General features: G+C 38.6%; 1 protein-coding gene across 3 annotated transcripts; it reads right to left on the bottom strand.

Moving 5' to 3' along the window:
- Nucleotides 1–63: 63 nt before the first annotated feature.
- Nucleotides 64–17,647, bottom strand: zdhhc3a (zinc finger DHHC-type palmitoyltransferase 3a). Of its 3 annotated transcripts, none has more exons than XM_041989166.1 (7): nt 17,577–17,647; nt 16,049–16,463; nt 15,765–15,889; nt 13,347–13,443; nt 13,099–13,180; nt 10,304–10,434; nt 64–1,121 (listed from the first exon to the last, which is right to left on the bottom strand). In XM_041989166.1, the coding sequence occupies exons 2-7, from the start codon at nt 16,388–16,390 to the stop codon at nt 915–917; spliced, it is 984 nt and encodes a 327-aa protein (XP_041845100.1). In that variant the 5' UTR covers nt 16,391–16,463; nt 17,577–17,647; the 3' UTR covers nt 64–914. The 3 variants fall into 3 exon arrangements, with proteins under 3 accessions (XP_041845100.1, XP_041845102.1, XP_041845101.1); XM_041989168.1 differs by lacking the exon at nt 64–1,121 and adding an exon at nt 2,100–4,015; XM_041989167.1 differs by lacking the exon at nt 64–1,121 and adding an exon at nt 4,835–7,267.
- Nucleotides 17,648–22,187: the final 4,540 nt, after the last annotated feature.

The following is a 22,187-nucleotide window of genomic DNA, read 5'->3' as shown; positions in this document are numbered from 1 at the left end:
AACCAAATCTAAAATAACTCCTGAACATTTTATCTTATATGATGTAAAAATGCAAGTTTGTGAAAACAAAAAGTCATTTATTAATTTTTCTTTCCTTCACCAGTTTTAAAAACAGTTTTAAAAGGTACAGATGAAGAAATGAGAAATATTTGAGAATGTTCAAAAATGAACCCACACAACAAAAAAGTAGTTTGTGAAAGACGAGTGGTCCAAGAGTATCCAGCATCCATTCCCCACTTTACAGCCCTTTTTCAGCAGCTTACTCAATATCTCTAGTACATGAAGTAATTTCCAGTTACAAAGCTGGAATAAAAAGTGACAATTTGGGACAAAGTTAATGGAAATAAGACGAGTCATTGAACACTAGTTGATGAGAAGGATAAGGCACCGGGTGAGTTGAAGTCTTCTGGGGGGAGAGACAACAGACAAAATATGGCTGAAAGCAAACTGTTTAGTTAGAGGCAGCTTGGAAATCCATCACCTTCACTCCTGCATATAAATCGGTTTGCCAGTTCAGGAACCTTCTGGAGGTTTGGCAACACAAGCAATCATTTCTCCACCAGCGATGCAAACGTGTCCTCGCTGTTTGGCTGTACCGAGCCAGTTTTATGCTCTTTGATGGAGAGGCGGTGGAAAGGCGAGGTCCCTGTGTGCGCTTTGACTTTCCATTCACTTAAACCATGAAGGGCAAACAATAACATTTGGTCTGTAAACCAAAGAGTGAAAGATGAGGTCAAATGTTGAAAAGGAAAATACAAAATGTGAATAAGTCTTTTAGATCAAAAGAACTTTACAAATATATCAAGTTTAGTGGTTTCCTATTGATTTTTTAAAGCCCTGAAGAAGTCCAAAAATTTAAAGTCATCTTTTAGAGCTTGTAGAGAAGCCCTGCAAGTTTCCCTCACTGTGTGGCACTAGTTGAGTGGTATCTCTATGACATCCTCCTCGATGATCTCCCCCTGCGGGATGCTGACGTGGTCTGCAGGCTCCTTTTTGCAGCTCAGCCCTGAGAAAGGACTGCACCAGGACAGCGAGAAGGAGCCTCCGAACGCCATCTGCATGGCTTCCCAACAAGGCACCTTTGTCCACTTCCCCGTCTCCCCCTTCAGGCGCTCGATTCCCTGGGGAGGAGACAACAGTGAGGTCTTGGGCTGGAGCAGGGAGAGCCTCTATCACGCTTACGACACAGCACTGATGGTGGGAGTACTATGGCAAGCTTTCATTAAATCCATCTAAAGTCTAAAAAGGCCGAAAAATGGAGTAACTGGTAATTAATCCTGTTCATACTGGCCAGGAAAGCTGACAGGACCATAAATATAAAGAACAAAATAGAGACAAATGCAGCTCAAACATTTGTTTATTAAATAAAGATTTGTTTATTAATCAAACATTTGTTTATTAAACAAACATTTGTTTATTAAATAAAGATTTGTTTATTAATCAAACATTTGTTTATTAAATAAAGATTTGTTTATTAATCAAACATTTGTTTATTAAATAAAGATTTGTTTATTAAACAAACATTTGTTTATTAATCAAACATTTGTTTATTAAACAAACATTTGTTTATTAATCAAAAAATTGTTTATTAATCCTGACTGAGGACGTTTTTTCCCAGTTTTGTCTACTTTGTATTTCTGCTCATCACCAAACAGCATCAACAACAGCTCGTGTGTGTGTGTGTGTGTGTGTGTGGTTATAAATCAGACTGTAAATCAAAAGTTCTTTTCAGTGGATAATAATTTGATCTTTGCAGATATCATTGTACATCACTTTTTATTGATTTGTCAAAAGTGTTTGACACTGTTGACAATGATAGTTTAAATCTTAATTTCTTCATTCAGGACTTATGCAGTCGCTGGGTCCCCAAAAGATCTCAAAAGTAGGCCTCGGTGTATTAAATGTGATGGGTGGTATACAGAGGTGCAACAGATTAGGTCCCCTGATGATGTAGAACTAAACTAAAGGGACTAAATGTGTATTTTTCTGCTGATGACAGTTGTTTCCTGCCGTGGATCCACTGAATCAAGCATTTATTACTACACATTAAACTTGTTCTCAATGCAGACGACACATGTGGGTTTTCAAATCCACTAAGTAAAGTAGTCGCAAATGACCACTTTCCAGGAAAATGAAACAGATGTGGTCTGGGTTTACTGTACTGTACTCCCTCACTTTTAAGTTACATGTGGACACCTTTAGAGGAAGCGGAGGCTAAAGCTGGGTTTTTATTTTAGAACGAAGTTTTGCTTTGTGTTTTTTTTAATACAAAAAAGTGGCTTGTGGCCATAATTCCCTGGGGTTTATTACAAATTCTTAGATGCTGATACACCGCTGTGAGTTAACTTCTCAGGTGGAGCTGCCTCTTCCGGCCACCTGAAGTAGCAGTCATACTTTCACGTATGTTTGGCTACTGCCTCCCTACTTCTGCTCTTTCAGTTCATAAGAACATTCCTGGCTTTCCGTTCCATATGGCCATACTCGATTGGATAAAAGTGTTTTTGTCTACTGCACGTTTCGGATGGAAGATGTTGCAGAAAGATCGGAAACTAACTGAGTACCATGCTTTTTAATTCAGACAAATCTTGAGGCTGACTCAGTGTTGATATTATTGATTGTATCGCTGTAGACTGATATTCTGTTACAGTCCTAATAAAAACATTAGCTTTCTCTCTTTAATTCAGTTTGGCATCCTTAGCAGATGTATTTCTTTTTTTTTTTTTAAACCTGGAGAAAACATTTTTTGAACTTCAGTCTACAGGACAGCCATCTTGATTTTTCATTATTTATTCAAATCATTTATTAGAACAAATTAATGTATAATGAAAAACCATTTTTTTGACAGTCTGAACACAAATCAGATTTTTTTTTCTACCCAGGCCACCTCCGCATGTGGTACTAAATCAGACATATATAGAATATTTTCAAAGTGACCTCAGTCATGTCGCATTTCAGCCGACTTTTATGTCGTCGCAGTTCTGCGCTGAAGGAGGTGGACACGGTCAGATCGAATTAAGAAATGTTATATCATCCTTTTTACCAGCTCTGACACACACATGCTAACAAGTGAAGTGAACAAGGGTCACTCAGAGGCCGTGTGCAGCTCACACTGGTGTGTGATGGAGGTCGCACTTAAACAATAAAGTGAACCAAAAAAAAAAAAAGATTCTGCAAAACATCTGATTTGATTATTAAAACCTGCAGTGTGAACGTAGTCTAATGTTACTTTCAGCATTTCTGACCGGAAAGATTGTGGGATTTTAACCTCAGTCATTTAGACAGGACCTTGATTTTAACCCATCAAATGAAGGTTAAAATGCATTTTAGTGGGTAAAAATGAAAACTACAGTCTAGTTTGTCAAGTGATGAATAAAGCAGATCATTTCTGTAATTTGCCCTGGCAGAACTAGCACTACATTTCCCATCAACACTTTTCCATGACGCATCCACTGGCTGTGTGGTGTCATTTACGAACTTCTGCCCGAACAAAAACGAGGAGAGAAATTTAAACTGACGTGTAGAAAAAAAACTAAAACCTGATTTATATGCCCAAATATGATCAGAGTTACTTTGTTCCTTGCTGGAAAAGAGTGTTGAGAGAATGTTGTTACTGTTGTTTGGCATTTTCATGAATTCAGATCCATTTAAAATGCTTGTCTTCCCTTTAAAAAAACCATTTCATGGCCAGTACTGACAAGAAGACTTCCAGCAACAAGCCTATTAAATTCTCTTAACATGCCAAATATGTAGAAAGCGGGTTCAAAAAGAAACTGGTTCATGCACGCACACGGAGCTCACTCATTCATTCACGTTTGGTTGAATTAAAACTTGGAGCAAAAGAACTGAGAGCATAATTCCTGCATGCTGATGACGTGTCAAGCTTGGATGGGACAGCTAGAGTGAGCTCTTTTGCAGGCTTACCTCGTGTCAAGGTTATAAAGAGCTGTATGCCTCAGAAAGCTTTTGGCAGAGTGAGTTATCAACCAAAGCAGAATGCATGAGTGTGGAGGAGACACTGCATAGGAAAGAGGCAGATTACAGCAGGAGTAGTATGAGACAAGGATGGAAAGAAAGTACAGGGTGTGAAGGTCATGTGAGCAGGGAAAAGTTCATTAACATCATCTGGTTTTAACTTCATTAATAAGACAGTAAAAGAAAAAAAGAGAAAAAAACAACCCCGTAAAGAAAGCAAGTAAACACAGTTTTGCATTGCAACTGAGAAGTTTTTATTCTCTGTGCATGTGCTGAAATATCTGCAGAGTATTTAGAAAGAATTCAAAATTTCTCTAAGAAAAAAGTCAAATCAAATCACCAAGAATCATCTTCATCACTCTCACCAGCAAGACGTCATGCCTGCTGCGTTTTCATGTACATGACTGAACTAGCCTCCATGCATTCAGACAGGAATACATACAGTACCATGTAAACAGAAGAATAAATGCACACTTTGGAGCACAGCAGTTCACATAAGAGAAAATATTAAATAATAAAAACAAAGTGCATTTTTTTCTTTCTTTTCTTTTTTTAGTAACTGATGGTGAAAGTAAATACTTAAATGCTTTAAAGGAGTCTGGATTAGTGGAGAAATACAGCCCACCCGCTGCAGATGTTTTTATACTCCTGCCTGCAGCAGAGACGATTTTAAAGCCGAGCCAGTGTCCTTCCAGAGGAATTTTTACATTAAAGCTTTCCCAAATAATCTGAAAATTCTGGGGCTTTACTGAATTTGGCACACTCACAACATCAAAACGCCACACAGGCTTCGAGCGAAGGAGCCGATTCACTGGCAACCGTTCATGCAGGCGGGAAGCAGCCGTGGGAGGATAAACCTTTCTTTAGGAGCATGAACATATGTTACAGGATGGCTCAACCACATTTTAACAAACATGTTTTACTCCGGAAAGACAGTTTAACACCGACTGAGTGATTCAGAATAACTTTGTGGACCAGATTCAAACCTCCCAGCTTGCTTTGAGCAAGAATAAAATGCATCTGCTTATTCAGCTTTGTGTTAAAAAGTGAATCAGAGAAGAAGCAGAGAAAATGTTCAACAATTCACAACCATGTGGGCTTAAAATGATGAGTTTGATATAAATATTTTCAAAGCTCAAACAGACCAAATATGGACTGTATGAAATAAATATAAAAACCTTCAAAGAATCAAACAAAGTGAATAGAAAACAAAATCTTAAAACTTAATCTTTGCTTTTCTGTGACTGATCAGGATTTCTGTCTCTTTTCACTTGGTCCACGAGTTTCAGCTTCAGCTCTGATTAAAACACTGATCAACTACAGATGAGCTCCAGCTAACGACTCATTAATCCGAGAAGACAAACCTCAGCGCTGACAACAGCAGCGGACTCAGGATCAGCCTAACACTGCTCCACCCTGAGGAGACATGATGCCTCTGTTTCCCAGATTTGTTGCGTTTGACCTTTTATTAGACTTGTGGCCCATTTTTTAATTAGAAAAAGGTTGTGTGATATCTTCATACCTGGATGTAACATCTCAGAACTGGAAAAAAAAAGCAAACTGAACAAAGTGAAGTCAGACAAGAGATCCTGATATGTGGAGAAAGCTTAAAAAAATTGTGATTAAATACAGAACTGTTCTTTAAAAAGTTGTTTTTTAATAATTTAATCCATTTTACTTTAGGGAAATTTAATCCATTTATATTGAACAACCCATGCGACTGCGCTGGTATAAGCAGGAATGGAAAATGGGTGAATGATTCATGTAATCCCTTTAGAAAAACCCAGCATAATGATGGCAGACTGCTGCTGCGTACGACAACATTTAGCCTGGATGTTTTCAGACCAACAGCCATTTAGGTGAGGTCCTGATTTTTCTTCATTTGGAGCAAAGAAAAAAAATCCATTAATTTCTAGAAGCTTCTTCTCAGTTTGAATCTGAAAAGTTTAGCAGCATCTTCAACATCTACAAAGTTCCAGTTACTCTGAAACACTGACACTGTTAAAATGCTGCCCAGGAAACAATCTGGAATATTTTCAGTGACTAAAGGTTCAATGAACTAGTTTCTCTGGATGAGGAAGGTTAAACTTAATCACCTCTAGACCTGCATTCTCTAGCCTGTTGCTTCTCTCATCATTTACAACAAATGAGTGGATATTTAAACAATTTTATGACAAAAATTCAATTTAAAACCATAATTTCTTAATTCTTTTCAGGAAATTTGCTGACAAATGCTGCCAGAAAAAGCCTTGTTTCCAGCAATAGGTGAGGTGAGGTGAGGTGTGCTTTTTTTGCGCCTCCACTCTCAAAAACTGAGAAGAAAACCCTAAAATCCAACCCGACCCATCCTACTTTTTTGGGATCCTTCTGTTGGGGTACCAATTTAAACCGTTCAGACCCAACGGGGGGAGCTCAACACACTGCAATCTGCTGACTGGCTGAAAAACAAATGCCACTTCCCTTGCACCTCCTTGTTTAGAGAAACAGATTTTCTTTTTGTTGTTTACGAAACACCATTCCAAGGACGTCCGAGGAAGTCTGCACTTTCCTCTGGATCATTGGGGAGGAAGAGATCCAGAGAGAACTTGACGTGGCCATCTGAAACTAAATGCTTTGGTTCTACTTTAAGGAAGCATCGCGCTGTGATGGCGTCATGCTATTATGCAGCGGAGGCTTCTATCGCTATCTGGCTGACACTCCGCCTCCCAGGTAAGGTTATGGTTGGCTGTGGGAAAGCAACCAGATTACAGCTTACAAACCATATCCGCACCTAACCGCCCCGTCCCCACCCGCACCCGTTGGTGGAAACAAGGCTTTTGTGCATGACCAGACGCCACAGAGAATAAGTGATTCACTGGTAATTTGGCTGAAACAACCATCTTAAGGAAAAGCAAGATGAACCACAGAAAAGAGATTTCTGATACAACAGAAAGAGAAAAAGGTCAGAAACAAACAGATTAATCACAGTGTTAAAAAAACAGGACTCCGACTGACAGGATTTCTTTTTCTCTGCAACTCGACTCACTCAAGGCAACACAAAAATAAACATAGCACACTTGGTTGGCAACACAGAGAAGCACATGAAAAGCTGTCCATGGCTAGTGAGGGGTCTGCAGTGTAATTTGTGGTTGCCCCCTCACACCACATACTGGTAGGTCTCAGCCTTCCCATGGTCAGGGGTGGAGAAGGGACTAAACCACAATAAGGAGAAAGGGTGTCCAAATACCGCCCTCATGTTCATCCACTTAGTTTTTTTAGCCCATCTTCTCTCTTCCTTTTTCAACTGCTCTATGCCCTGAAAACGAAAGACAACCAAACTTCAGTTGGTGTGTTTTTGTGACCCACTGAGTCACAAACCTATTTCCAAACACTCATTTTTCTTAGACAATAAAAAGAGAATCTGGGCCAGTATTTCAGGTTAATGTGGCTTATTTGTTCTTTTGACTTCCCCTCTGTGTCACACAGGATTTAACAGGTCGAAGCCCTCTCCTCCTTGATGACACACTAAGACGTTTTTATACCTCTGACCTAGAGTTGCAGACAAAAAGAAGTTCACAGCAGGAAAATGAGTTTATGAGCTTCACCATCAACCAGCAGAGTAGGATCAATAGGTTTAGCAAAACTCTAAATGTTGTAGAAAAGTGATTCCTTCCTTTACTGATGAATGAAATATGAAAAACACACACATTCCCATCTTTTGAGAGGACTACAAAGTGCTTTTACACACCAACACCTCATCAAAAAGTTAAAGTCTGAAAGTAAGAAACCTTCACTGCATTTTAATTTTTTAAAACATTTAAAGTTTTTTTCTTCATTTGCTGTGGAAACAAGTCTGAGGCTAAATTTACAACCACAATTCCCAAAAGAAGTTGGGACACTGTAATATTTAAATAAAAGTAATACAATGATCACCAGATCTCATCAACCCAGATTTTATTCCCTACAGAACATTGATTCCATATTAGATGTCTGATGGCAGCAACACGTCTGGAAAAAGTAGTTCCAGGGTGATGTTCAGCATCGTGTAGCACCCCTTCTTTTAAGTGAGGAGACCAGTTGCTGGAGTTTTAGGAGAGGAATATTGTCCCATTCTGGTCTGACGCAGGATTCTAGCTGGACCTCGACAAAATGTCTCAGTTTCAACTGGGAATAAAATATGGGTTGGTAAGATTAGAAAATAATTGCATTCTGCTTTTATTTACATTGTACAGTGTTCTACATTTTTTTATTTTTTTTAAAGAACCACACATTGTGGTTTTAAATGCCAAAATGAAGGAAATAAGTGAGTCAAGATTTTAGGCAGAGCATGAAAACCAGCCTTGGAAGCTGCAGAAACGTGGCATAACTACCGATGTGTAAATATTATTTTACCAGAATAAAAAGATAAAAGAGCTCACATAGAGCAAGTAAGAGAGGGGGAGGAGGGGCATTCAGTGTGTTTGGATGTGAACGCAGATATCAAACTAAAGCTACATTCACACTGCAGGTCTTAGTGCTCAAATTGGATTTACACACACACATATATATATATATATATATATATATATATATTTTTTTTTTTTTTTGCATGATTGTTCACTCATAAGTTAAATGCAGCCTCTGAGTCCAGTTTGAACAGCCTATGGCCCTGACGTGACCGATGTGCAGAAGATGTGACGTACATTTAGCAGGTTGTGTTTACACGTCCTGACTCACATCATTGAGTCCGTTTATATGAGCATTAAAATCCAATTACTGGCAGTAATCACATAATTGTTATAATCAGATGTGACATGTCTACATGATCTTCTGAAACGTGATATGTGAACCCTGCACCCTGCTCTACATTTTCCAGTTCGTTACTGGATTACATGTGTAGTAACATTCAGTCTTTTGTTGAACATGGTGCAGCCACGGCCTTACCGTTTAGCTGCTTTTGTGGGAGCTAATAAGCTGCAAAATAGATTACTTTACTTTATTATTACTTCCACCAAGGTGGAGGTTTTGTTTTTGGTGCTGTTGGTCTGTCAGTTTGTTAGCAACATAACTCAAAAACAGATAATGCCCACAATCATTGTAAAAAATAAATAAATAAAAATTAGGAGATAACATGAAGGTAGATGTTAAATACACTAATAGATAACCCAGATTGCTGCCATCAGAGAAAATGCGAGTTTCTTCAATAACTTCAAGACTATTGCCATTTGCTTCATGCTGGTGTCTAAGGGTATGTCGCCAGGGTCTATGTATATAAAAAAAGATGTGGCATCTATCTTGATGATGAAAATAGAGACTGATATTAGCTTGCATTATACATAAGGGTGTTGGCCTAGGGTTCGTAACTGGGTGGGCTGTGACCCTTTGGCTTAGTGGAGGTCTGTACTTCTCACTGCTGCACGCTATCATGTTTTTCTCCACTTGGTTTTGTGCACAAACATAGATGTAAAAAAATATAAATAAATCAGATATACAAGCACAAAGACATCAGAGCACTGGGGAGAAAAGTAGGTGTGTTAATCTGACTTCTTATAACTAGATAAGTACTGTTACCTGATAAAGCAGATTATACTGTTTACATGATCACTTGAATAATCAGATAACGATCAGACTTTTGTTATGCATGTAAACGTAAACATGTAAACTGCATGTAAACAGGCTCAATGACAAAAACTCGGATAAAATTTGAGATGAATGTTCAGATTGAGGTCACTTTTAAAAAAACATCAGATATGTTTCTGATTCAGGACCCAGTATGAAAATGGCCTGGGTGTGATTTATGGAAAAAAAAAAACTGATCTGGGTCACTTTTTCCTGCAGTGTGAACATAGCCTAACCCTCTGGTTCAGCTGTTATATTTTCAGAGGTAAACAAGATGTGACGGATCTGCCAGGAGTGCCACATTAGCCAGTGTATGCTGTAGGCTGATATAAATATGGCCAAGCTGCAGTAACTGCATTCTGGTGAGGTAATAGACACACTGCAAAAGTAATCACCGCACCCTTTAGCTTAGAAAGACAGAAAACACAGCTTACGTTTGATGGCTGCTTCACCTCTTAAAAATGAGAACTTCAAGCTCAAAGGAACTGTTTGTACAGTCATAGAGACCACATATTCCCCTCGAAACTGCTCAAGATTAACGGTGTCATTCACTTATAAGGCAATGTTTTTTTTAGAGATAGACTTTCTCCTCTAGCTGAACAGTGTAAGGCATCACTTAGCTGTTTATACTTTATTTAGGAGAAATAAAAACAAAAACGTTTGGCAGCAGAGATCAGGTCTGATGAGATAAAGGAAGAAAGGAGAAAAGTAGAGAGGTGGAGGAGGGCAAAAGGTCACTAAATGGGTCACTTACGGTCTCATCAGTACAGATGGAGTGGACTTGAGTTCCAAACATCACAGAGGTGAAGATGAGGAAGAGGAGACCCTCAAAGCACAGGAGTATGAGGAGGATGACTGTTGCTGGAGGAGAGAAGGAACTGCACTCTGGGGGATGGAGGGAGATGACAGTGAAAGGGCAAGAAGAGGTTCATATGAGGAACTGCTGCTACTAAGGAACTACTGCACTCTCCTGTTGACTGATGCAGCTCCACAGGTAGGTGCACCTGTCAACGTGAGGATGTAGATCGGGAGGTTCAGAGTGGGAAGAAAAATGTCTCACAGTGGTTTGCACAAGTATTCAGCTCCCTTAGTGGGTTTACTTTTTCCTTTTGCTATTACACCCTGTAACTTTAAATGGAATATTTTTCATCTCGTGAAATGAACAAAAGAGCATTAAAGTGGATTATACATATGTGTCTATCCTCTTTACTATGAAATCCCCAAAACAATATCTACTACTACCAATTACCTTCAGAAATCACATAATAATTAGTTACAAAAGGGTGAAATTTAGTGTCACGTGATCTCAGTCTCTCAGTTTGCACCTGTGGCTGCAAAAGCACTAATCATAAGGCAACACCAGACAGGTAGCACCTTTAAGGCAAAGAAGCCCTCCAAAACAGGTCAACAACAGAACTTAAGAAAGAACATAAATCAATGTTGGATTATAAAAAAATATATAAATAAATAAGTCCAAAACCTTGAAAATCCCACAAAGAACCATTTAACCCTTTAAAGTAAATGTCACCATAGCAAACCTGCCAAGAGAGGGCCATCCACAGACCACAGACAAGGAGGAGGGCACTAATTAGATAAGAGACGCCACAAAAACTAACTGTATGGGCATTCTGGAAAAGTGGCCATGGAGGAAATTACATGAACAAATAAATATATAAAGTTCAGAGTTCACCAAAAAGCATGTGTAAGACTCCCTAATTATATGGAAGACAGTCCTCTCGTCAGATGAAAGTACATTTGCACTTTGTAGCCATCAAAACACTATGTCAACATCTCTAATCATCCCAAGAACACCATCTCCACTGTGAAGCACGGTGGTGGCAGCATCATGCTGTGGGTGTTATGTGCAAATAAAAACAATGACAAAGACAAAAACCAAAATGTCAAAGCAACAGTGTCACGTTAAAGATAGTAACAAACAAATAAAAATAAAGCAAAGATGGGAGGGAAGGAGCATGCCATATACATTTATTATACATTCATATATTGCTATCATAAGAGGATCAGCTCTAGATATAACAAAACCATGGAGGTGTCTGGGTATGGTAAATGAGGAAGGGTCCTAGGGGATTGTAACATGCCGATTTGTGGGGGTGTTGTTTATCAGCAGGGACTGGGATGCTGGTCAGAACTGAAGCATTAATGGATTGTGCTAAAATTAGGGAAATTCTTGAGGACAACCAGTCTGAAAGTGGGACAGAGCTTCACTTGCCAGGAGGACAATGACCTTCATCATGCCGCTATAATAACACTCCGGTGGTTTAAGGCTAAATGTGTTGGAGGGTTGAACCCAGACCTCATTCCAACTAAAAATCTGTGGCAGGACTTTTTTTTCAGAACACAAACAGAACCCATCTAACTAGAGCGAGCTGGAGCAATTTGGCTTTGAAGAAATGGTAAAAATCCCTGTGTCCGGATGCGTCCCACCCCCAACTCTACAAACACAACATTTCTTTTTTATTCCTGGTTATAATGAAAACATAACAAGAAAACATCCCAAGAGGGATGAATACTTTTGCAAGCCACTGTATGTCCAGTTGTGGAGTCAATGACTTTATAACACTTGTATCTGGAGTCTAATAGAGGTTTTAAAACAAAGTACGGGGGCTCAGTATTAAAGTACCTCATCAGTACTTCAATACTGAATATCAGTAATCAGCCCAAGAAATTATTGCAATGATAAAAAAAGAAAGTCCTCCAAGTGTAAAACTTTGTGAAGTCAGTAAATGACCAATAATCAACATGACATGCAGTCCCCTCATGAGGTTTAAAGTGATCTTTTACTCCCGTCTTCCTCCCATCCATGTAAGGTTCCCTCATGGTACAGTGAGTAAAAATGATGAAGAAAAAAAATATCTATAAATACTACTACTAATACTACTACTAATAATAATAATAATAATAATACATCTGTAGCCAGATGCATGGTCAACATTAGATTCCTTGTCAAAGATAAATGAACAACAGTGACTTTTGATGATGCTGACTGAGTGTGTGTCTCGTTCAGGTGAAATGGTATCAGTCCACCATGCAGCCCAGTTCCTTCCAGGTACTGAACTCCACAACAAGCAAGTCCAGCAAGAGGGTAAATGTTTGCATTTATACCTGTACAGACTGCATTTCTGACAGCTCATGAAAGGAATTCAGAGCAAATATTACAGTGCAAGAGGAAATACTTTTACTCTTTCTTGTATTAACTGTAAACATAAATTACAGGTTAAATCCAGCTACAACTAACTCAGTTATATTATACTGTAGAGACAGGTGTTTCTGTCATTTTAGGGTAAACTAAACACAGGAATCAAGATTCTGTATTCAGAAAGGGAAGCTAATTGTGACTGTATTAAAAGCTGAATTTAAGAAAAGATATATAAAAAATGTAATCATATTTATAGTAGTATTTTATAGCTGTATACAATATAAAAGGCAGAGTAAGACTTCAAAGTGAGGTCCCTGTATAACTGAAGTTTTGTTCCCTTTATGAGTCATAGAGGGTGACTGAAGTCTAAAAGTTTAAAATGAAGCACTCACTTGTCCAATCATCTTCGAAGCAGTAGAGGAAGTGGAAGACCACCATGACCAGAGTGTGGAGAGAGACGAGTGCAATGTACATCTAAGTAGAAAAACAAAGAGCACAGACTAAAGAAAAAGCTCTGTCGTATTAACAGAAGAGAAGCTGTTGGTCTTTAATGAGCCGTCAGCCTGACATAAATACGACATTACAGAAATACAGAGAAAAAAGTTGAGTTAGCCTCGGCTTCCTCTTACAGTAAACTTACTGTGAAAAGCACAAAGTACTTTTGGTTGTTCTCCCCTACACAGTTGTTGACCCACGGACAGTGGTGGTCCATCTTTCTTATGCACCTTTTGCAAACACTAGAAATCAAACGAAGAGATTGAAAAGATTAATAAACTATTTATACTGGATTTGTTGAGAAAACTAGGAGGAAAAGTAGAAAGAGCTCCTGCTCGGTGAGAGGAATTGTTAAAACCGAGATCTACTGGACAAGAAACTACTCTGCTGTTTCTCTGCCATTTTTGAGAGAATTACGAATTACTGTTTATTTTAACAAGATTAGTCAAAAAGTTTTGAAAGGATTTGCAAGGAAATCTGACCAGAGATGAAACTTTATCCAGAATAAAGAGGGACATAAAATCTGTTTCAAATTAATACAAGTTCATTCATTCATTCAATCATGAATGAATGAATTAATACAAGTTAAATTCTTCAATTTAAATGTGTTAGCAAAAGTTAACTGGAAGAAAATATTTAGAAGTACGTAAACTAATGAAGCAGAATTCCCCACCTCATGTGTTATTGGATTATTACTGATTCAGTAATGTCTATAAACACTTCAATGCAACAGCTGCTGCTCATTTTCATACATCTGTTTACTGCTGAGTAGCTTCATCTATAATAAGGTTTATTAACTGATATTTCCTTTTAATTATCTAAATCTAATAAAAAGTTACTAACTAGTAAATAACGCTGAAGTGAAGTGGATATGAAAGTACAATATTTAGCCAAAATAGAGAATGTACAAAAAGAATATTACATTAAAATCTTTACATGAACTTCTCTCTCTTCAGCTGTGTTCTGTGTCTCTCCCTAGATTGTAAATCCAATCCAAACGTCATGTGCCTCATGTTCACGTGTTAAATATGTATCCCAACATATTTTACTCTCACAGGCTTTTAACAGGCCTTCTTTTACACTTCTTCCACTTGACGTTTAATGATGTCTTTTAGGAGAAACTTTAAATTTTCCAGGGCTGCACCCACCTAGTCCCTTGAAATGTTTACAAAGTATCTGGGAATATGGAAAATCCATCATATGCACGATCCCAGTTAGCTTCATTGTGTCTTAATTACACATACATATTACAGAAAAGAAACAGAAGACATAAATGAAAAAAAATCAAGATTCAAGATTGAAAATGTACGTCATGAAAACTATCTGACACATGAAAGTCTGCACTGTGGTTCAAACATGGTTCATGCACACTGTACACGTTTAAAATGCACTTTATACAACAATAAAACACCGTCATCTCACTGCAATTACCTACAAGATCCGTCTCATTCTACACTTACTGGTTTGAAGAAAACCAGATGAAGTCTGTGTCAGAATAATTACCAGTGGCCTCTAAAATCTGAATGAAAGGAAAAAAAATGGAAAAATCCTCTCATTGCCACTATAATAATATGACTATTGCATTACTACCAGCAGCAGCAACTTCAAGAAAAACCTTTTGAGTCCATCTGGAATTAGATAAATTAACGTTTGTGTCGTACAAAGCTGATGCCATCAGTGACAAACAAGGAGGGGAAGGTATCGAAGAATAAAATAAGTCTGGTCTTCTCTCCCAAAATGCTACCAAGGATTGTTTTTTATTCTTTTCAGTTTTGGTAAACTCCCCCAGACGTTCCTGTAGATGTTGGAAATGTCTGAATCAGCCCTGAAATACTGTCATAACAGAAACTAAGCATAGTTTGATCCAGACCGAAAACACCTCTTTGTTTCAGCAAGATTTGTCTGATGGATGTTTCAACTGTAATTATTTAAAAAAAAAAGTCAGAAGAGAGTCCAGACTGAACAAAGTAGGTGTGAAAGCCCCTAAACAATGCAACAAGAACTAAATCCACTTTCAAATAATAAAAAAACCCTGGTCTTCAATGGGAAAGAAAACTGATTATTAGCCTGGTCATAACAGCTGCTGGTGTTGATCGGCTCCAGATCTGATAGGACAGCAACAGGAATGTTATGCTAACAGCATCAATGTGGCACATTTCTGAATTCTGATTTTGCATTGATTTTGAACTGGCACCAGCACATGCTGGCCAACTCTGGCAGTTCTGGGAAATTCAATGGCATTGTTTTATCAGGTACACCCACATTATAAAAAAAACAAAAACACACACACACACACACACACACACACACACACACACACACACACACACACAAATACATGCATCTAAAGGCTAATTTTGGTAGAAAAACATATAAGACAACTAGTGCTCAATTAAACACTGCAATAGCCACACGCAACTATGCACAGCATTAATAAAAAAAAAGGGGGGACTGCATGGCAGAGCTATTTTCGTTTGGTCTATGGTCTGATTCCACCACATGAAAACACAGCGCTGGGTTTGTGAAATGCTGCAGTGAGAGTTTCACGTCCTTTTTGTCCTACCTGCAGTGGTGTGCTCGGTCAGGCTTGATGCTGCAGCACTTGGGACATTTGTAGACCACTTGTCCTGGTTTCAGCTGAAGGCTTTCTATGTATTCCTTAGTAGCATTTCCTTTTGGCACTGCCCCCTACCAGGAGACAAATACCAGAGGACTTTAGTGTAATGCACAGGTAATTAATAGCTATTATGAATACACACACAGAGGTGTGTGTGTGTGTCAATTTTATGAAAGCTAGCTGAGAAGTAGAGCAATCTATGAGCATAACAACAAGCATGCTACACTTACAGGGTCAGTGCACATGGCCCTGAGGTGTGAGGCGAGGGCAAGAAAGGCTAGAGTGTTGAACAATGTCCCGTTCACAATGCTGTACATCAGGTTCTTGGAGGGCAACAACATTACAAACAGTACCACAAATTCAGCGTACAACACCAGCAGCCACGTGATGACAGCACAGACGATGCCGCAGGTATCCCTGATGAACCACATGGCTGAGGCGGAAGAGGAAGTAATGACGTCTTTGGAAATGGGGATGCGCTGTTCGGCCTGTAGGCAGGTGGACCCTGTTCCGGTCCCAGCCTGCCCACGCCCATGCTCCACATCCCGGCATCTGTGCACCGGGCTCTTCATCCTTCATCTGTGCTCGCTGTCTGCTTTTCCTGCCACTGGACCCCCAGCTCCCTCACGCCTCAGTCATCACATGCTAAGGGGAAAACAAACATAAACCTCAAGCATTAATGCGTGTAAATATCTGATAAATGCATACATCATGCATTTATCAGATATAAACGTTCTAAAACACAGATATGAGGAAAAATTTTCAATATGACTGTCTGGGGTTTTTTCACTTCACAATATACATCACATTCACCCGTTCACAAATAAACTCACACACTGATGGCGGAAGCTGCTCAACCACGACCTATGAGAAGCAATTTGGGCTTCGGTGTCTTGCTCAGGGACACCTCGACATGAGCTTGGCAGGCCAAGGATTGAACCGGCAACCCTCAGGCTACAAGACGACCGCTCTACCCACTGAGTGATTAGTTTGTGTTGTCTGACATATTTAGGTGGTATAAATGGATCCAAGCACTCAGCAGACCCTTTATGACAACACAGTAAGGTGACATATACTCATTTTATTTGGCTTATGAGAAATAGGTCAAGTGCAATAAGAGATTATCATAGAGCTGTGTGGCTTCACCACCTGGAGCTGAAAGAGACATCACGGATGACTGGAAGCGGGTTGTGTTAACCTTGTGAGCTAACACCCTTTTAACCCAACAATACTATATCCTCATACAAGAGGCACACTGTGATTGAATATAATTTGAGACATGAGAGAAAAAAAACTAATATAATTTCCAAACCGGGCTTGAATGATTTAATAAAGCAATTACAAAATAAAATAAAACAAATAAATAAATAAAAGTGGGTCATTGGTTTCCAGCTTTTGTCATGTGCGAGGATATATCTATATTCATGTTTGGTAAACAAGCTCACAGAGTAATGTTTTAACAGGTACAGTCATAATACGGTGACGTGTAATATTCAGTAAACACGTGAGAGACTACCTCAACTCAGGTTTTACTGAATGCTTAATGGCATGTAGGAGTCTGTCCTGACTGACTCGACATCAACCGATACCAATGTCAATTTCAGCTAAAGCTAGCTGCTTAGCTAACGTGGGGCATTTATAATAACCTGTTGGCACATTAATGACATTATCTGCGTTAGTTGGGAAGCGGGAGACGCCCGGAAACGTTTATCTGCCTTCACGTAAGACTAATTATCATTAAAATACCCCGAATCTTACCTGTGGGATAAGCATCCTCCGCTCGCGCTCAGTTTCTTCAGTATTCACCCCCCTTACCTCCGTCCCCCGCCCCCAACCGAAAACAGCACGTCATGACGTAATGAACGCAGCCAATGGGAGCGCCAGAAAAGGCTTCAACACTTCGAGCCTTTGCCTGTATTTATTTCTATAAAGCAAGCATTAGATAGATAGATAGATAGATAGATAGATAGATAGATAGATAGATAGATAGATAGATAGATAGATAGATAGATAGATAGATAGATAGATAGATAGATAGATAGATAGATAGATAGATAGATAGATAGATAGACTTTTCTGCCCTTCCTCCTTCATCAAGTCATGATACAAATAATATAATATCCAGAGTAAATTAGTATGTTGAAGTCTGTCTAGTAATTCAGTTGCTAGTAACTTGAGATTGAATACATTTACACAATTTTTTAGGGTTGCACTTCACCTAATACCTGAACAGTGAAGTATGCTAAATGTTTGAAAGCTAAATAAAAAAATTGCATTCTTAGTCCTTATCACCTCTCGTGTCATGCTCACATCCATACATGATCTACCAATCCTCCATACAAACTATATACTTTTCAGGGTCACAAGGGCTTGGTGTTTAAGCTACACTCTTGGCAGACCTCCTCTTTTTATTATCTGCCTTAAAACAGTTAGTTTTTTTAAACACATACATGCAGCGTCCTCTCAGTGACTGACAGTGAAACAAGTGTGATGTATGAACTCTGGGACACAATGATCTGGGCTCTTGTCTGGGATGCTGTTAATTATTCAGTTCTGTGGTTGTTCTTCAGTTTCTCTGCAGAACAGAAAACTCTCAGTGTTTTACTTACTCACAAAAGTCAGTTTCATCAAAGAGTTTGATGGCATTTGACGTCAATGATCTTGGATTTTTCTGAACTGACTCAGCTAAAAATGTCTTAAAGTAATTCTGGGGTTTTGGATGATGCATGCCAACACCAACTTGTCACAACATACAGTAACTGATGGCTCCAACTCATTAAAAGGGCAAAATTGGAGTTTAGAATGGTTCAACTTAATATCTATGACCTTAAATGAGACTTAGTGTTGATATGACAGTCCACTTTCCTCGGACACATGCAGCCCAATTTTTTATCATTGCAACTGTCAATCACATCCACACTGATGGTGTCAGTAAAAGAAAACGGTGTTGCAGATTTTATGATAAAATATTGGCCTAGTGCAATTCAATAAAATAACTGCTAAGGCAATAGATTCGCCTAAAATAATCATAAGCTTTCAACACATTTTGCTCATAAGACCTATCACTAGATGGCAGCGCTGGCACAAACAACACTGGTCATAAATATAGTGAACCATACCACAGCCAATATCACATCCTGATATGGAAACAGATGTGAACAGATGTAAGACCTATCATTTATATTTCGCTAGTGTCAGTGCTGAATATGGTAACTGGAAGTAATTTGATGTTCTAAGACTGAAAACTATGCATTTTTCTCCATCATTGTCTTGCATGTCTGTTCCTGCAAGGACAAAGACTTCAAATAATGTTAATTTATTGTGATTTTAATGGACTCTATAAAAAGATAGACACTGTCCTCAGCATTGGTCGCTAATGATGGGGGAGCATACATCTCATCACATCAAGCTGGAAGAAGGGCCTGACTGTCTGTTTCCATTAGAAAATAACACTTCTTTACAATCCTTTGAAACTGTGTCAGCCTTGGGAAGGGCCTTTCAAATCCTCTCTGGACAAGAACTTTCTGTGTTACATAACACAGAAAGATGCCTCTATAATGAACAACTATAGACCTGTCTAACCTCTTTTTTATTTCCAAGATTAGAGACTTTTTAAATGAAAGTGGAAATCTTGATAAATTTCAGTCCGGCTTCCGACCTCATCACAGCACTGAAACAGCTCTGGTCAAAGTGTTAAATGACATTAGGTTGAATACTGATTCTGGTCAAGTATCAGTCCTGGTTCTGTTGGATCTCAGTGCTGCGTTTGATACTGTTGATCACAGAATCCTGTTGCACAGGCTGGAAAACTGGGTTGGACTTTCTGGAGTGGTCCTTAACTGGTTCAGGTCCTATTTAGAAGACCGGAGTTATTGGCAGCTATGAATCTGAGCGAGTGGCCATGACTTGTGGAGTCCCCCAGGGGTCAGTCCTTGGACCTCTTCTGTTCAACTTGTATATGCTCCCTTTCGGTCAAATATTACAGAACTATAGCATTTATTATCAAAGTTATGCAGATGATACACAGTGTGGTTCTATGATTTCACTGACTAGCATGCATAGGCATTTTGTATGTCCAATTTAGTGTACAAATATAAGAGTTAATATAAGATGAAGCATTTATGCTGAGATTTACAGATACTAAGTATAGCTTATGAATTCTAGCCATGCACAGTGTCAAGCTGATGTGGTAACCTAGTATACATCTCTTAAAGATAAGATAAGATGTACTTGCAGTGAATTACCAAACGTCTGGTAATTTTCTAATCTAGTCTGACTCACTTGCTTCCCATACTAAAATTTACTCTGCTTTATCATTTTTTATCTTAGCACATCATCAGCATTGCAGATGTATTTGCAGGAGGTCAGCAAGTCTAGGAAAGAGTTGTTTAAACGTGCATGCGTGGATGTGTTGTTTAACATTTTCCTAAAGAAAAACAATCTTTGCCGGTACATCTCTGACTCATCTTCATTCAATGTGGATATGCTTCAGGTTTCCTGGTTATTGCTTGTCTCTTTAAAATGTGCACATCTAAAGATTTATTCCAAAGATGATAAGTTTTGCAGTAAATAAACTAATATGACAGCATGACATTCCTTGTTTATCAATTTCTACACACACTTTTTTTTTTTGCTGCCTTTACATGTTTTTCTTTAGCAACACTGCAGCTTTTACCATCCTGGACTTTATTTCAGTTAAAACACACACACACACACACACACACACACACACACACACACACACACACACACACACACACACACACACATATATATATATTTATATATATATATATATATATATACCTGCCTCTCACCTGCAAATTGCAGGGATAGGCTCCAACCTACAAAACCACCAAATCCCAAAGCAAGACAGCCTCACAAAGAAGTAACTAAAAACATGCAGGTAGAAGTTTATATATGTGTGCATCAAAGCATCTATACACACAGAACACAAGTCGGTTAAACAAGCACTAACATTAACAATTCTTTGGCTGGTTTTAATAAAGTTTAAGCTTCCAAACAGGGCTGCTAATGGAAGCTAACAATACCCTAAAAATATGTCAACTTCCAGAAGGGAAATGGTGGAAAAGCTATGTGACACGAGGTAGTCCAACAATTAAATGTTTAAATACAAGCAGAGGCGTAGGATCCAAAACAGTGTTTTTATTTAGACAAAAAATTACCTTCCTCTTTTGTGAAACCAGTTAAAATCGTAAAAATACACTAGACCTGGTGCTGTCTATGGGTACTCTGAAATAAAGGAACAAAAAGGTGGTACTGGTGCGGAGCCAGTCTTATTGTAACTAAAATTCAAAAGAAAAACATCATATGCTCCCCATACAAACGCACATACACAAACCATAAAGTGATAGTAAAACAAAAGTACACACAAATAAATGGAGGGCCAGATTCCCAGCAGTAGCCCACAATTAATCAAAAACCATTAATTAAAATCTCAGCAGAGGCAGTTAGTTCTAAAAAATGGAGGGGCAATGCCAAAATTTAAGTCATGAGAAATACATATCTAAAAAAAAATTAATAAAAAAAACAAAAAAACAATAGCAGACCAGTTCCACTTGGACTCAAGTCCCCTCGGAGTCCCCTTTCCAGGAAATATGCTTGATGAAGACAAAGTCAACCAGTTTGTGTTTGAGGGCTTGGCAGTCTCTGGTCATGGCCCTACCCTTCTTACTTAGAGCAGGTTAGCAGGCCAGGTAATTAAAAGTGCCAGGCAGGCCTCAGAGGCCGACCTGAGAGGCTGGTACTACTACAGCTAGAAATAAATGAAAAAGTTTACATTGTAATTTGCAATCAAAATACAGACTTTTTTTGTTTTTAACACCTTCTTGAAGATGACCCTTGGTGACTTTTGTGTATGCTAATGTTCTGAATTTGCTAAGAACAATAATAGTGACATAACAAAATATTCAGATAGTTAAGCATCTACCAGAACATGACAGGACTATTAGCCCTAGCTAAAATCACAAAGATCTTGCTGTTACGGTCCAGCGAGGGAGTTTATCAAACAGTTTTAGCAAACAAAAAGTGAGGTGAATTACAGAGGTATTACTCTGTATCTGCAATACACCTGTTTATTGCACATCATGCTCAGTGTGATGTAAATGGAAAAGTGATTGTAGAAGCACATGAAATAAGCACAATCTCTTAAACAGCTTTTACATAATGGTGATGCACAGAAACATTGGAAATAAAACCTGAATTCCTCTGAATTAATCCATCTCTAATCCTGTCACAAAGGCGGCAGTGTCACCAGCCCTGATTTGGGTGGGACTCCTGGGAACAAGGCAGACTGGTTTGACAGACATACATGAAATGAGAAAGATATTATATAGTCGGAGAAGCTTT

This window comes from Melanotaenia boesemani, chromosome 6 (assembly GCF_017639745.1).
Source record: "Melanotaenia boesemani isolate fMelBoe1 chromosome 6, fMelBoe1.pri, whole genome shotgun sequence".
Taxonomy (NCBI): Eukaryota; Metazoa; Chordata; class Actinopteri; order Atheriniformes; family Melanotaeniidae; genus Melanotaenia; species Melanotaenia boesemani.
This window is presented reverse-complemented; position numbering and strand designations above follow the sequence as displayed.

What these genes read in the sequence shown, in the direction of transcription:
- zdhhc3a (XM_041989166.1), bottom strand. Translation starts at nt 16,390, where the DNA reads ATGAAGAGCCCGGTGCACAGATGCCGGGATGTGGAGCATGGGCGTGGG. An exon ending in GACCGAGCACACCACTGCAG is followed by an intron (nt 13,444 to 15,764) that starts GTAGGACAAAAA and finishes TTTGATTTCTAG; the next exon opens with TGTTTGCAAAAGGTGCATAA. An exon ending in CCATCTGTACTGATGAGACC is followed by an intron (nt 1,122 to 10,303) that starts GTAAGTGACCCA and finishes TCTCCTCCCCAG; the next exon opens with GGAATCGAGCGCCTGAAGGG.